Source organism: Sinocyclocheilus rhinocerous, unplaced genomic scaffold (genome assembly GCF_001515625.1).
Source record: "Sinocyclocheilus rhinocerous isolate Xijiao unplaced genomic scaffold, SAMN03320098_v1.1 scaffold315, whole genome shotgun sequence".
Classification (NCBI taxonomy): domain Eukaryota; kingdom Metazoa; phylum Chordata; class Actinopteri; order Cypriniformes; family Cyprinidae; genus Sinocyclocheilus; species Sinocyclocheilus rhinocerous.
Window position 1 is genome coordinate 1,108,473 of NW_015630423.1, and position 14,581 is coordinate 1,123,053.

The following is a 14,581-nucleotide window of genomic DNA, read 5'->3' on the forward strand; positions in this document are numbered from 1 at the left end:
AATTTCTGTACCTAAAAACTAATGTTAGACCTACCTAAAAAAACCTGAAAATCACTGTTTAATTTATTTGTATCTTTACACTATTGTATTTATTTGTGCTGTTGCTTGTAGTTAGATTATTCTTATTTTCTTTATTTTAATTTGACAGTATAGTTTTTGCCTAAACATAGCACATACCTAAACCGTGACCCTAAAACCGTGATACAAACCGAACCGTGAGTAAGTTGAACCGTTCCACCCCTACTTGCAGTGTTTTCATTGCCTCAATATATGAAGACATGAACACATGAACTTCATCTCCAGAGCTGCTCTTAGACATTTTTACAAGCTTCAAATGCTTTTCACCATTTCATTTGAGAAAAACTACCACCAAATACACAATGAATCTCAAAGATCTTCAGGACAAATGGCCAAAATAAAAGTTTGGTTTAACCTGAAGAAATTATCACAGAAGTATAGCACTATAAAAAAATATTTCTACATTTTTTTTTTTTGTTGTAAATTTAATTATTTTCATTTGATTATATTTTAACATATGAAGAATTTGGACATTAGGGCGACACTTGAACTCTTCATTATGTTTCTTCAAACCATTCCTGAACAATGTGTGTAGTGTAGCAGGAAGCAACATCCTGCTAAAAGAGGCCACTGCCATCAGGGAATACCATTGCCATGAAGAGTGTACCTAGTTTGCAATGAGGTTTAGGTAGGTGGCATATGTCAAACTGATGTCCACATGAATGGCTAGAAACAGGGTTTCCCAGCAGAACATTGCCCAGAGCATCACAGTCCTTTGAAAAGCTTGTCATGTTCCCGCATTGTGCCCTGGTGCCATTACATCCCCATGTTAATGACGTGATGTAAAATAAAACTGAACTCATCAGACCAGACAACCTGCTTCCACTGCCCCAAGATCCAGTTTGTGGTTTGCTCTTCTTCAGACCACAAATGCTGACCAGGAGCAGCCTACAAGCCTTGCTCTTTCAGTGATGCTCTGACAGTTGTCTGGCCACAACATTTTGGCTCTTGTCAAATCATTTAAATCTTTATTCTCACCCATTTCTCCTGCACCAATACATTGACTACATGAACCTGTTGGTTATTTACCATATAAATTACCCAGACCTTCACATGACCTTGTCAGGAGATTATTAACAATATTCACTTCACCTATGCATGTTCATAATGTTTTGGCTCATCAGTGTGTGTGTGTGTGTGTGTGTGTGTGTGAGAGAACATAGAAACAGCAGAATGTCACACATTAATGTACCTGAATAAGTTTAGATTAATCTAAAATAATTATTGTGTAAATAAGCCATTGTTTTTTCAATTCTGTTTAGTTGCTGTAGTTTCTCCCAGTACTACAGATTATTTTTTTTAAATAAATGTTTCATTATAAACAATGAAATATTGTATGTGGTGGGTTGTTCATTGTCATTTCCTGCCCGTTTTAATGTTTACCAAAAAAAATAATGTAATTTATCTTCTATATCAAACATATTAAAAAAAAGCTTTAAGATGTTTGATCATTTAACTACAGCATCTGTGTCACTCATTTGTCTCCTGCAGAATAGTGGAGGTTGCTGCGTGTCACACCAGTCACACATCAGCGGCGAAAACACAGAGCGGTCAGGTGCTGATGTGGGGTCAGTGTCGGGGTCAGGCAGTGGCCTACCCTCACCTCACACACTTCACCAGCACTGACGATGTCTTCGCCTGCTTTGCCACACCGGCAGTCACCTGGCATCTTCTGTCTGTGGGTAAGATCTTTATTCCACAAGCATTTTTCTGGACACTTTTTCCATCAGCCTTGGTTTCTGAAGTATATTTTCATTTAATTTACTCCATAATCATTTCAGAAAGTTCTTCGATAAAGTGTCTGTAAGTCTTGGACCAAACCAACCAGCAAACAGTGGAAAAAAAAAAACAAGACTTCATAGACACTGAATTAAAACAAGTGGGCAAATTAGTACAATGGGCTACAATTTGCTGGAAAAAAGGAAAGAATTAATTAAAGGGGTGGTTGCGATTTCACTTTTTTAATGTTACGTTAAAAAAGTAGCAGGTGTGTGCCATTTATGCAGAAAGAACCCTAGCCTGCAAGGCACGGATGTCCAGGTTATAAAACCTAGCAAATGTGGAAAGAGAGGCCTAACCGGTCGCTGCACAAATTTCCACAATGGACATGCCACTAGACAATGCCCAAGAAGAGGCAACGCCTCTAGTTGAATGGGCTCGTACTCCAATGGGGCATTGCAGGCCCAAGGAAGAGTAGGCTAGCATAATAGCGTCAATTATCCACTTAGAAAGTCTCTGCTTCGTGACTGGATGCCCTTTAGCTCGGCCACCGAAGCAAACAAAGAACTGTTCAGACTGCTTAAACGGGGTGGAACGCTCGATGTAAACTTTCAGTGCCCTGATGGGGCAGAGTAAATTCAACCCCTGGTCCTCTTCTGAGGGAGGAAGCGCAGAGAGTGTAATGACCTGTGCACTGAATGGAGTAGAGAGCACCTTAGGTATAAAACCATGCCTCGGTTTCAGGACGACCTTAGAGTCACCAGGCCCGAACTCCAGGCAGGTAGGGCTCACAGAGTGCGCCTGTAAGTCTTCCGTTCGTTTGACCGATGCTAATGCTAGTAGCAGAGTGGTTTTTAATGACAGGGACCAAAGGTCAACAGACTGCAGCGGCTCAAAGGGAGGACCCTTCAGGGCCCTCAGAACAGTGGGCAGGGACAGTGAGGGGACGGGGTGGATTCAGCCTCCTAGCCCCCCTCAGAAACCGGACAACAAAGTTGAGAGTGTAATGACCTGTGCACTGAATGGAGTAGAGAGCACCTTAGGTATAAAACCATGCCTCGGTTTCAGGACGACCTTAGAGTCACCAGGCCCGAACTCCAGGCAGGTAGGGCTCACAGAGTGCGCCTGTAAGTCTTCCGTTCGTTTGACCGATGCTAATGCTAGTAGCAGAGTGGTTTTTAATGACAGGGACCAAAGGTCAACAGACTGCAGCGGCTCAAAGGGAGGACCCTTCAGGGCCCTCAGAACAGTGGGCAGGGACAGTGAGGGGACGGGGTGGATTCAGCCTCCTAGCCCCCCTCAGAAAACGGACAACAAAGTTTCTTTCTGCCCACCGACTGGCCTGCTATAGGGGCATGAGAAGCCGTTATAGCTGCTACATAGACCTTGAGCGTGGATGGGGTGCGCCCCTTATCCAACAGCTCCTACTGGAAGGACAATATCACGGATACGTCACAGACGGACGGGTCCTCGCCGCGGGTTAAGCACCAGACAGAGAACACCGACCACTTAAGGGCGTAGAGGCGTCTTGTAGACGGAGCTCTAGCCTGAAGAGGTCCATTTCTGCCTTGCCAAAGATCTACCAAATTTTTTTAACTGTCTGTAGATGAAGCATCCACTCTTCTGAGGGGACTTTGCTTCATGACAACATGTCCGCTCTTTGGTTCATTTTGCCCGGAACGTGCGCTGCTCTCAGAAAGTGCAGGTTGAGCTGAGCACATTCCGGGAGGCGTTCTACCAGCACAAAGAGGCGCCTTAAGGAAAGCCCTACCTGGCGATTTATTTAGGACACCACAGTTATGCTGTCCGAGCGGACCAGAACGTAGTGTCCCCTCAGGTCCGGTAGGAAGGTTTGACAGGCCCGACTTACCGCCAGCATTTCGAGGCAGTTGATGTGATGAAGACCGTCCTCCGCTTTTGACCAGTGGCCGAAAGCCGATTTTCCTTCGCACAGCGCCCCCCACCCTGTGTTGGAAGCATCTGTCGAAACCACCTTTCTCCTGCAGACCATTCCCAGGGGGACGCCCTGTTCCATCCACTGAGCATTCTTCCAAGGGGTCAGGGCTGTTACATAGGCCTGGTCTACCCTTATAAGCAGGTGTCCGTGATGCCACGCATGGAATGAAACCCTCGGTTTCAGCCAGTACTAAAGGGGACGCATACGAAGCAGGCCCAACTGTAGCACTGGAGACGCTGCGGCCATAAAGCCCAGCATCTTTTGAAATGCCTTGAGGGGGCGAGAGGCACCGGTCTTGAAGGAAGCCACAAGCTGCTGTATGACCAGAGCACGCTCTGTCACGACCACCGCTCTCATTTGGGTTAAGTCAAGCACTGTCATTGGCTGGGGGACAGTGCACTCTTGGCGAAATTGACCCTGAGCCCCAGGCATTCTAAGTGGCTGAGGAGGAGGACTCTGTGAGAGTGACTTTGCCTCCGACTGGGCCAGAACGAGCCAGTCGTCGAGGTAATTGAGAATGTGGATTCCCTTCTGCCTCAGGGGAAAGAGCCGCATCCATGCACTTCATGAAAGTGCGTGGAGCCAGGGACAGTCCAAAGGGAAGGACCGTGTACTGATAAGCCACTCCCTCGAAGGCGAATCTCAAGAATCGCCTGTGGTGGGGGGGCTATATGGATGTGAAAGTAGGCATCTTTCAAGTCCAGAGAAAAGAACCAGTCCTCTAGGCAAATTTGTGAGAGGATCTGCTTCAGTGTAGTCATCCCGAATGGCCGTTTTATGAGGGCGCAATTCAGGTGTCTGAGATCGAGGATGGGCCGCCATCCTTCTCTGGGACGAGGAAGTAATGGCTGTAGAAGCCTAACTTGCTCTGAGCTGGAGGAACCATCTCTATGGCTCCCTTTGCCAGCAGATTTTTTTGCCGCTGAAACGTGAGGGTCTCCGAGCGAATTGAAGTGAATAGCCTCGCTTTATTATCCCCAGAACCCACTCTGACACTCCGGGGATGGCTTGCCATGCCTCGGCCCGGGAAGTCAGGGGTTGGATTGGTTAGAGTGCCTGGAGTACGACACGGTACTCGTGAGAAATGGAAGAGGAAATCTGTTGTCTTTTTGAAAATGTTTGTTTTAATCTGCCCGCTATAACAACGGATCGCAGCTTGGGCGCTTGAATGGGCCCAGAGTTTGCAGCAAACACATCGCTGACTGCACCCAGAACTGGACGGCAGCTTAAGAGAGGCAGCTTGGGTGGTGGTCTGGCTACAGCGGCAGGCGCAGGAGCAGGCTTCGTGGGCTGTTGAGTCAGCGCAGACTTGGGGCGACTAGAGGCAGCTGCAGAGCTAGAGCGTTTTGGCAGGAAGTGTCACATGGCTTGGGACGACTTTTGTGCCTCCATGAAACGCTCAGCGAAGCCTTCGACCGCTGGCCCGAACAGACCGGTGGGGGAGACCGGAGCATCAAGGAAGGGAACCTTGTCTGCATCCTTGATTTCCGTCAGGGCCAGGTCCGTCGCGCTTCTCAGCTTCCTGAGCGTCGCTGGGTCTGGGCCAGACTCGTCCATGCTGGTGAGGAGTTTGGCCTGGAAGACCTGGAGGACCACCATTGAATGGAGCGCCGAGGCCGCTTGCCCAGCCAAGGAGTAGGTGCGTCCAGCGAGGGCAGAAGTCGTCCTACAGTGCTTGGATAGATGGGCGACCTTTGCCTTCCAGCCGAGAGCAGTAGGCGGGCAGAGATGCGTGGCCACTGACTCGTCCAGCGGAGGCAGCTTCTCGTACCCCTTATCTTCAGCGGCGTCCACCGAAGTGAGGGTGGATGAAGCGGAAGTACGGAGACATGCAGAGTATGGGGCGCGCCACGACCTGGTGAGCTCGTCATGGACCTCCGGGAAAAAAGGAGAGGATCGATGACGAGGGGCTTGACGTCGCCCTGGCATGAACCACTCGTCCAGACCGGCTGCGGGAGGGCTCCTCCGGTGGAGACCACTCCAATCCCAGCTCCTTGACGGCTTTCGAGAGGACACAGTAATTCGGCGTCCATCCCGAGCGTAACGTTGCTGGGCTCGGACGATGCCAGAGGGGCGGGGTTGGCAGTCGAGCCCGACAGCTCCTCCGCGTCCGAGGCTGCTAATGACATGCTGTCATCCAGCAGCTCGTCATCACTCCCACCGAACGAGACCAGATCGCTCGCTCTGGCAGAGGGCCGCTGGGTGAAGAGGATGGGGGAAGCCTCTCTGTGTGGAGAGAGCGAGGCACACGGGACTTGAGCCGACGTGAGCTCGCTCTCATCCGAGCGCTACGATCCTCTGCCCCGCTCTTTTTTTCCTCACAGGCTCCTGGGAGGAAGAAAATGGGAGGGCGTGAGGGGCGGAGTTTCTTTCTGAAAAGAAAGCTATCCGCGAGCGCAGAGAGGCGAGACTCATGTTCTCACAGTGGAAACAATCTGTCTCGGTGAGCGCGGATTCCGCGTGGGATTTCCCCAAGCAGGAAAGGCACTCACAGTGGCTGTCATTGGTGTGCAGGGGAGACCTGCATGTTCAGCAATAACGGCACGGCATTTGAAACAACGCCGCAAAAATGTGCTCTTAGAAATGTGCTTGTGACGAGTGGGGGCGGGGCCGAGAGCCGTGGGAATGGAGCGAGCAATTACTGGTGGAGTAATTGATAATGAGCGACACCTGCACCACTCACCGGTCTCGAGTCCCACGGAGGAGCTCCGGAAGGATAAAAGGAGGAGTGACGACAGTGAAAGACGAGAGAGGACCAGGCCTGGATTTTATTTTGTGTTTTGTGTGCGGCAGTCGTCCGCGAGGGGCTGCCGCTTTACTTTCATTTTGTGTTTGTTTATTTTATTAAAGTTTTCTTTAAATGTTCGCCGGTTCCCGCCTCCTTTTTCCCGACCTGCAAACGTTGTTACAGTGCTCTTTATAAGGCTCGCCGGATGGCGGCAGGGGAAGCTGGACCAATGCTGTGCAGCGCTGAAGGCGGCGGGAAATGCGGCGAATCAGCCGAGCAGAGAGGTCGCTATTCCACTGCGAGGCGTGTCAATGGCGAGCAGGCTCTTCAGTCAGCAGAGATCAGCGTAGAACGCCGTCATCACTGAAGGAGAAGAAATCTGAATCCTATGGGCGAAGTGCCCGCTTATATAGCCAGATGGCCCCGCCCATTCTGGCGGGCTTCGTTGGCCATAGGTTCGTGCAGCACAGCTGCCGAGCCACTGGTTCGTTTTTAAAGTGTACTGCACTAACCAATGGCAGTGCAGTTACACTGAGTTATTGAAAAAGGCTTCAGTTCAGGAGAAAAAATGACTTTTTCCCATAGCGTCTTAGCAGACGCAGTACGAATGAAGTATCGATAGGGAAATCAAGAATCTGTGATTTTTTTTTTTTCATTCTCTTTAACTTTTATTTAATTGACAAAAGTACAAAGAAAAGATTTTTTAAGTTTTCACTGACCAACTTAAATGTATTTTGTAAATTAGTGCTGTCAATTGATAAAAAAAAACAAAAAACAAATTAATCGCACATTTTTTTCTGAGATTAATCGCGATTAATCCCACCTAACATTAAAGTTTTTAAATATACTTTTATATTGCAGTAATTTCACATTAAATCTTCAGATTAATGTACAAACAACATAAAGACAGTATATTTTAAATATTTGTTTAATGGCATCTTTTTTTTAATGACTGAAAGCCAGTATCACTGATACCAATACTACTGATGTCTCTATGAAATTTTCGGGGGGGAAGGGTTCATGGGTCCTCATATGGCTTGTTAACTGAGGGGGGTTACAGAGTATTTGTTAAATATAAAAACAAAATATATATTGTGTGTTTGAGTGGTCCAGACGCTACAGATGTCTCTATACAATTGTTTTCCCCCTAATATTTAACCATTGACTATAGCCATTCAACATTACAGTATAATTGAGAGCTATCAATTTTAACGTTTACTAGACTTTTAAAAAATAACTTCTAATTTAAGTAAACTTAAGTAAACAAACTTCACATAAACCCATTATAATAAATGTCATATTAGGCCTACCTGTGCCCTTCAGCAGAAATATACAGAAATTGAAATTAAAGTTATCAATCACTAAATTCTAAATTAAATATAGATTAATCTTAAAAGCTATATAAAAAGTTATTGATTTCCTCTTTTTTCTTCTTTTTTTCTTGACGAACAGACATCACAGCAGCTGGTTATTAGGTTGTTTTATCTTTAAGAGCTGCCGCTGCTGAACATGACGCGGATCTGACACACATTGTATTTTCTCAAAGTACTCTTTACCGTTTCTGACTCAATTCAGGTCTTAAAATCTGAACTGACGAGTTGAATCGAGTGTGTTAGATGAGGGAGACAGTGCTGGGCTTCTCCAGGACATTTTTAAAAACCATTTCAGAGACATGTGACTCTAAATGTGACTCATATAAAATATATTACATGCATGCACAGTTTTAAGGCAGCTTTAATCGCCTTTTTGGTAACTTCATGACTTAGCTGACCACGACATTGCATGCACTTAGATTATTTCACTCTTTGATATGAAATGATAAATGCTACAGCACGCGCCGGTGTCTTTGTGCGTGCAATTAAAGCGCACGCGCTCAGAGAACAGTACTGTTTCCGCGCTCGTTTGACTCGTGTGAAGTTGAAGTTGAAGCGCGACTCTGAAACGTCTCCAGTTTGATGTGATCGTAAAGACGTTCTGCGACTGAATAAATGCACTTCTTGTCAAGAGAAAAGTTACAGAAACAGCAGTTGTGAGTGGAGTGGCGAACCCTGGCCCCGCCCCGCGTTAATTGCGTTAAATATTTTTAACGTGTTAAACTGAAAAAATTAATCGTCTGCGATTAACGTGCTAATTTTGACAGCACTATTGTAAATATTAAAAAAATTTGATTTTGATGGCTGCTACACACTGCAAAAACGTTGGGACAGGGCCAAAATAAAAGAGAAAATCTTACAGAATATCCAAAATAAACTGTTTTCAAACAGTTCACAGTAAGCAGGTGAATTGGTAATAGGGGTATCATGTTTGGGTATAAAAGGAGCATCTTCTCTTTGTACTCTTTTGTTCTCTTTGTAAAAAATTCTTTGTACTTTAGTCAATTAAATAAACGCTAAAGAGAATGAACAAATAACATATTCTTGATTTTATGGCATTTCAAAAAACTTCCTAACATTTCTGGAATTGGGGTTGTATTCGGGGTTCAGAGTTTTTTTCATATTCATTTTACATGTATAGTTCAAATATGTGGTCTTGTTTCATTAATACACTGAATATTTTTTTTTTCTTTTTCCCCTGAAAGAATGAAAGTGAAATGTGACAACATGCCCCATAGGTGGACCACATTGTAACATGTGAGGGGCATGTTGTAACATGAACAAATAACAGCTTAAAATGTTTTCTGATCTAATAAAAAAATATATATGTTCAAGGCAAACTAAAACATTTTGTAATTTATGGTAAATACAAAAATATATATATATTTTTTTACTTTTTTCATATAAAATAACAGCATTATTTAAAAATAAAAAACAACTAATTTTGGAGTTTGAAAACAAACACACCATAAAACACAGCTATACAGCATAGTTCAAAACATTGTGGGCAAATGGATAGAAACATTTAGATATTCAGAAAAACACAGAGTTGAATACAACACACCCCTCCCTTCACACACAACAGAAGACAAATAGACAAGCCAGTACAAATGCTTTATATTTCTTAAAATAATAAATTCTGAACTTTCAGGTTCTTCCTCTCAGTCTTTCTTCACCTGTTTATGATGGTTTCTCAATAGCATTCATGAAAGTAACAGTACAGTTATGTCGCTACCTTCATAGAATAACAGTTCTAATAGCGAGGCATGTTTTAACAGTGTTACAGTGTGCCCCACCTGCACAACTGGCATTTAAATCTAATGTAAATTTTATCTAAACTTCTAACGGTTTGTAATTTAAAACAATAGCAGATTTGTCTCATTTTAGATAAACGCCAAAAATTAGGATGTAACATTTTAATTTACTTTTGCTACAATTAAATGTTCAGTGATATCTTCCAAAGATTAGTGCATTTTTCTCTGTATAGTGTTGATATGGCAACTAGTAAATACATGGTTTTATTTTTCTAGCATGTGTGGAAAATTTTAAACAATGTGTGTTACAACTAGCCATGCTTTAGGTTGTGCCCTGCTCTCCCCTGTTTCTTTATTAAGGTGTTTGACCACCATTCGCTTTTAATACAGCTTCTAACCTTCTTAGAATAGATTCATACAACTTTTGAATCGTCTTCAGTGGAAAGTCGTCTATCAAAACATCTGCAAGTTGTTTCATTGTTTACCGATGTCCTTACTACGATTCTGTGCTTTGATCGTGATCGTATCCTTGCTTTCTATGGAGGATCAGAGAGCTCTCAGATTTAATCAAAAATATCTTAATTTGTGTTCCGAAGATTTGTGTTTGGAATGACATGAGAGTGAGTAATTAATGACAGAATTTTCATTTTTGTGTGAACTAACCCTTTAAAGTGATCCAGTATATGGAGTTAATAAAGTAAGCAGGTGCAGATCGCTATATTTTGGTATGTGGCTTATTTGCAAGATAACGGAAATAAGCCTTTCTTTCTATCAAGATCTGGCTACACTGAGTCAAAACGTATCCTTGTGATTTCTTGCACCGCACATACAGAAGACACAACTCTGATACATGTTTGAATAAGTCTAGTTGTTCAGTTCGGTTCCATATACTGCATAGAATTTCACTAGCTGAATTTTTCTATAGTCAGTTTGGTTGTAGAATGTTTTCATTCCCGTAAATTACTGAACCGTGTGAGTACAGAAGAGTTCTAAGCAATAAAATGTGAACTGACAACCAAATTTAGCTGTAGTCTGTATGTGGCCTATATGATTTAGACATGTAAATCATCAGCATTTTAATGACAAAACTTTACATTTGTTTTTACATGTGGAAACCTACTGTAATTCTGGATGCTTCACTTTGCGAGAAAGTTGCTTTAAACAAATAATGTATTATTTTCTAACTCTTTTCTGCTCATTAGATGGAGATGACTACCTGACTGTTGCCCAGTCGCTAAAGCGAGAGTTCGACAGCCCAGAAATCTCTGACCTAAAGTTCCTGGTTGATGGGAAGTGTATTCACGTGCACAAAGCCCTGCTTAAAATCAGGTAAATTAAAACCTGCAATTAAGTAACAACATCTCTAAAGTCTTTTGCGCTGTTTTTAGCCCTATTTTGTGTATAAGAAGTAAAACCTTTTCCTCAGTTATGTAAACAGCATCTGAAAATAGTCTGTGAATTATCAACAACAGATTGGGGTTTTCCCCACCGGTGTCATTCCCATGTTTAATTCAAATTTTGGCAGCTGAACTCTTTTGACATGAACATGTGCAGACACATTCTTGATCGTGTATAAACGCACTATTGCATAAGTATTACTCTTTGTGTGTCTAAAGTCACTATGTTAATATTATGAAACATATTTTTCTGTATCTTATTAGAGCAAAGTTTTACCCTTCCTTTTTCCCAAGGAGATTTAGGGGCGCAATGATAATTTGGGGTTAGGGTTAGTAAAATAGGGGGAATCAAGGAGACATTTACAAGCAAAATGGTATTATTTATTAGAATATAAATAGTGCAATTTTTTTTATATTTCCTCTTCAAAATGTTTTCAAAAACCTCTTCAAAAACCTTGAAGTGCATCTGAGATTTTTTTATTTTAAATGAGCATTTTTTATCAGGCTTCCTATGGCTCTTTTATTCTCACTGGTCTACAGATGAAATGTTAGCTACACTATTTCAACAAGGTAATTTCCTTGTAACAGGTTTGAAATCATATGGACATTTATTCACTTCAGTGATAATAAAGCAAGCCCAGACAACGATACTGACAAGGCTGTATAAAGTCTGCCCTGTTTTAGATCATGTTGTGCCCAAATTCCATGAAATGTTTCAACCTAACACAAACATTTGCACTGACATGGGTATGCTTCTCTTGCATGGGCACCTAGCTTTCTGGGTGTACAAAAAAAATAATAAAAATCAAATATGGCATAAAATCTTACATCTTGGCCAATTTTGAGACTGTGGAGAAAGTGCTGGGAGACATGGTTGTCTCTCTTCTTGATCCGGTCATGACTACAGATTGCTCCGCTTTTACAATTCTGTACCACTGTCTGAGAGCCTTCTTGATCTGAAGACCCACGCCTGTGGTATAATTAGGAAATTAGAAAAACAGGTGAACCACCAGTCATTCCAGTCATAATAAAATGCTGGGCTTAGGATTGGGGAAACAATCATTCGGCACACTGAAAATGTGATGGTCTTGACGTTGAAGGACAAACAAACAATGAAAATGGTTACAAATTACATTTGCAACACTCTCTTCTCATTCATTCTGAGTGTTGTAAAATCATGGACCAGCCAATGCTGGTGGTGAGGAAGGAAGAGAATGACCCTCCAACTCAAAAGACTCCTAGAGCACTAATGCACTTGTTGTAATCCTGTTGATTCCTAAAAAGCAACACCCAACCAAATGCAGGAGCATGTATATGGAAGCATATGTGTAGCAAAATTCATTTTGAAATGTAATATGCGAAATGACAATGTAATATGTAAAATGGCAATGTATTTCTGTATTTAAATTTACATTTTCCCATACATATGTGCAACATTTAGTGCAAAATGAAAATGAAAATTCAATTATATAATTTACATTTGCCATTTCCTGCACTAGTTTTAATGTGTAAATTAAAAACATATTTTAACGCTTTATTAGTTGCAAAATTAAAATTAAATTGTATTACACAAATTGATTAGATATGTTTAACATGTCCAAGCAAAAACTGTAGCAAAATTATCTTTTAAATGCCATTTTCCCTAAATGCATTTAGACTTACCGGTAGGACACTTGGGATTGCATTTTCATTGTGATACCGCGTGATAATTGTAGCAAAATGCAGTGTGAATTTCAAAATGCAGAGCCAATTCTGAGCCAAATGTGCAGCAAAATGTTGCAAAAATGGTGATTTAAATGTCTTTGATTTTTCTTAAATGCATTGACACTTACACTTAGGGTAATATGATCATATTTTATTGACCTGGTAAGGACTCTAGCTGCTGCATTTTGGACTACGCTTCAATTGCATTTTCATTAAATACCCCGTGATAATGTATCATCATCATGTATGTCATGCATCATGTATACATCAAGGCGGGGCTCGGCAACAAGACGCACAATAGAGTGGTGGAACTATTATGTCACTTTGTAGGCAAACAAAGCGAGTTAGCATTTTAGCACTTCCGGTTCCATCGTTCCAGAGTCAATGGGTTTTTTGAATGGGAGTTTGGTTAAATCCTCTAAAATAAGGTCCGTGGTTCACACAAGCTCAACTTTCACATTTTATTCTACGACATAAAACACACCAGTTACACCCCACTCGTGATTTTTTTAAACGGTTACCTTTCTTAAAAAAGACAGTTGCTAACAAGTTGCTAAATGGGACTACAGGCGCTGTCGGAGGCATTAAATGTCATCACGCCGAACAGTTTATCAATTACAGTATTTTCCAATCGTGGTGTTTAATTTAGTACAATTAATTGTAGAATAACCAATTAATAGTTTACCACATTTTATATTGTTGTTCGACAATGTTTTTTTTTTTGCTTTGCCCCCAAATGCAACACAAGTCTTCGGATGGAAGATGCTCGTTTTATCGCTTTACTGATGCGGAGACTCTGGGTTTGTACCATAAGGTAAACTCATATGATTATTCCATGTAAACACCACATTTACCGGCTTAGTCACGGTGAAAGTGAAACTTTAACGATGCATAGTGCTTAAAGCCACATTAAATTGAAATGTTTACGGCCACATGAAGCTGTTACGAAGCATATAGGTTGAGGATTTTCTAGAAGCAAGGATAAAATAACATTTTGTGCACCCACCCTAACAAAACGATAGCTGAAATGTGGTACTTTATTCACTAAAATAAGTTTAATCTTACCATATCCAAAAACTCGCTCACTCTGCTGTTATTTAATAGATTAAATGCACTAGAATTTTATTGAATAGTACATGGAGACACGTTTTTAATTAAAATATTCATATTAATCAAGGATTTATTGACTTTTAATGCACCTTATTTCAAAATGTACAGAAATACGTGCTTTCATATGTCTTTTAGTTATGATTATTTCATTTATTCACTGTACTATTTATTACTTATGTCTCATTTAAGTATTAGTTTGGCTCTAGTTTTATATTTATTCCAGTTTAAATGAAAAGGTTAATGTAGCGTGGATTAAAATTCATATACAGACTAAATCCTTTTCACTGAACGTGTTAAAAATAAGTTTGAAAAGTTGTCGGGAACATGGTGGTGGTGACGTTGAAGGCGAGCGACCGTGGTGCTGTAGTTCGTTTAGCCTTTAAGTTCTGACGCTTTTATTTAGGCATCAAAATTCATAAAAGTTATATTATTTTGTGAAGATAATCTTGATGGACAAAACGTGTAAGTTTCATGAACTATGTTTGAACACCGAGCTTATTTTTTGCGATAATCCAAAAGCCTATGGAAAAATCCTATTGGCTTTTTGTCGAGGGAATCAGTGTGATGCTAACAGCCGATCGGCCTACAAAGTGATGTCATAGTTCCCCCACTCTATAGGTCAATATTCACCATTAACCAAACGCTTTTCACCTGCCACAACATCTCTCACTGTTTACACTCCGATTGATGCACATAAGCAAACAGATTAGCCAATTCGGCTTCCACGTACGACAGCCACCATACCTTATTAAACACCGTTT

The 14,581-nt window shown here is 41.8% G+C and overlaps 1 protein-coding gene across 1 annotated transcript in view; it reads left to right on the top strand.

The window, feature by feature from the left end:
* Window positions 1-14,581, top strand: part of LOC107740388 (RCC1 and BTB domain-containing protein 2-like) — a 41,167-nt gene that overhangs the window by 17,611 nt on the left and 8,975 nt on the right. The window contains exons 7-8 of the mRNA XM_016552815.1: window positions 1,570-1,760; window positions 10,812-10,938. Coding sequence (XP_016408301.1) covers window positions 1,570-1,760; window positions 10,812-10,938 — 318 coding nt within the window. The remainder of the gene's footprint in view (window positions 1-1,569; window positions 1,761-10,811; window positions 10,939-14,581) is intronic.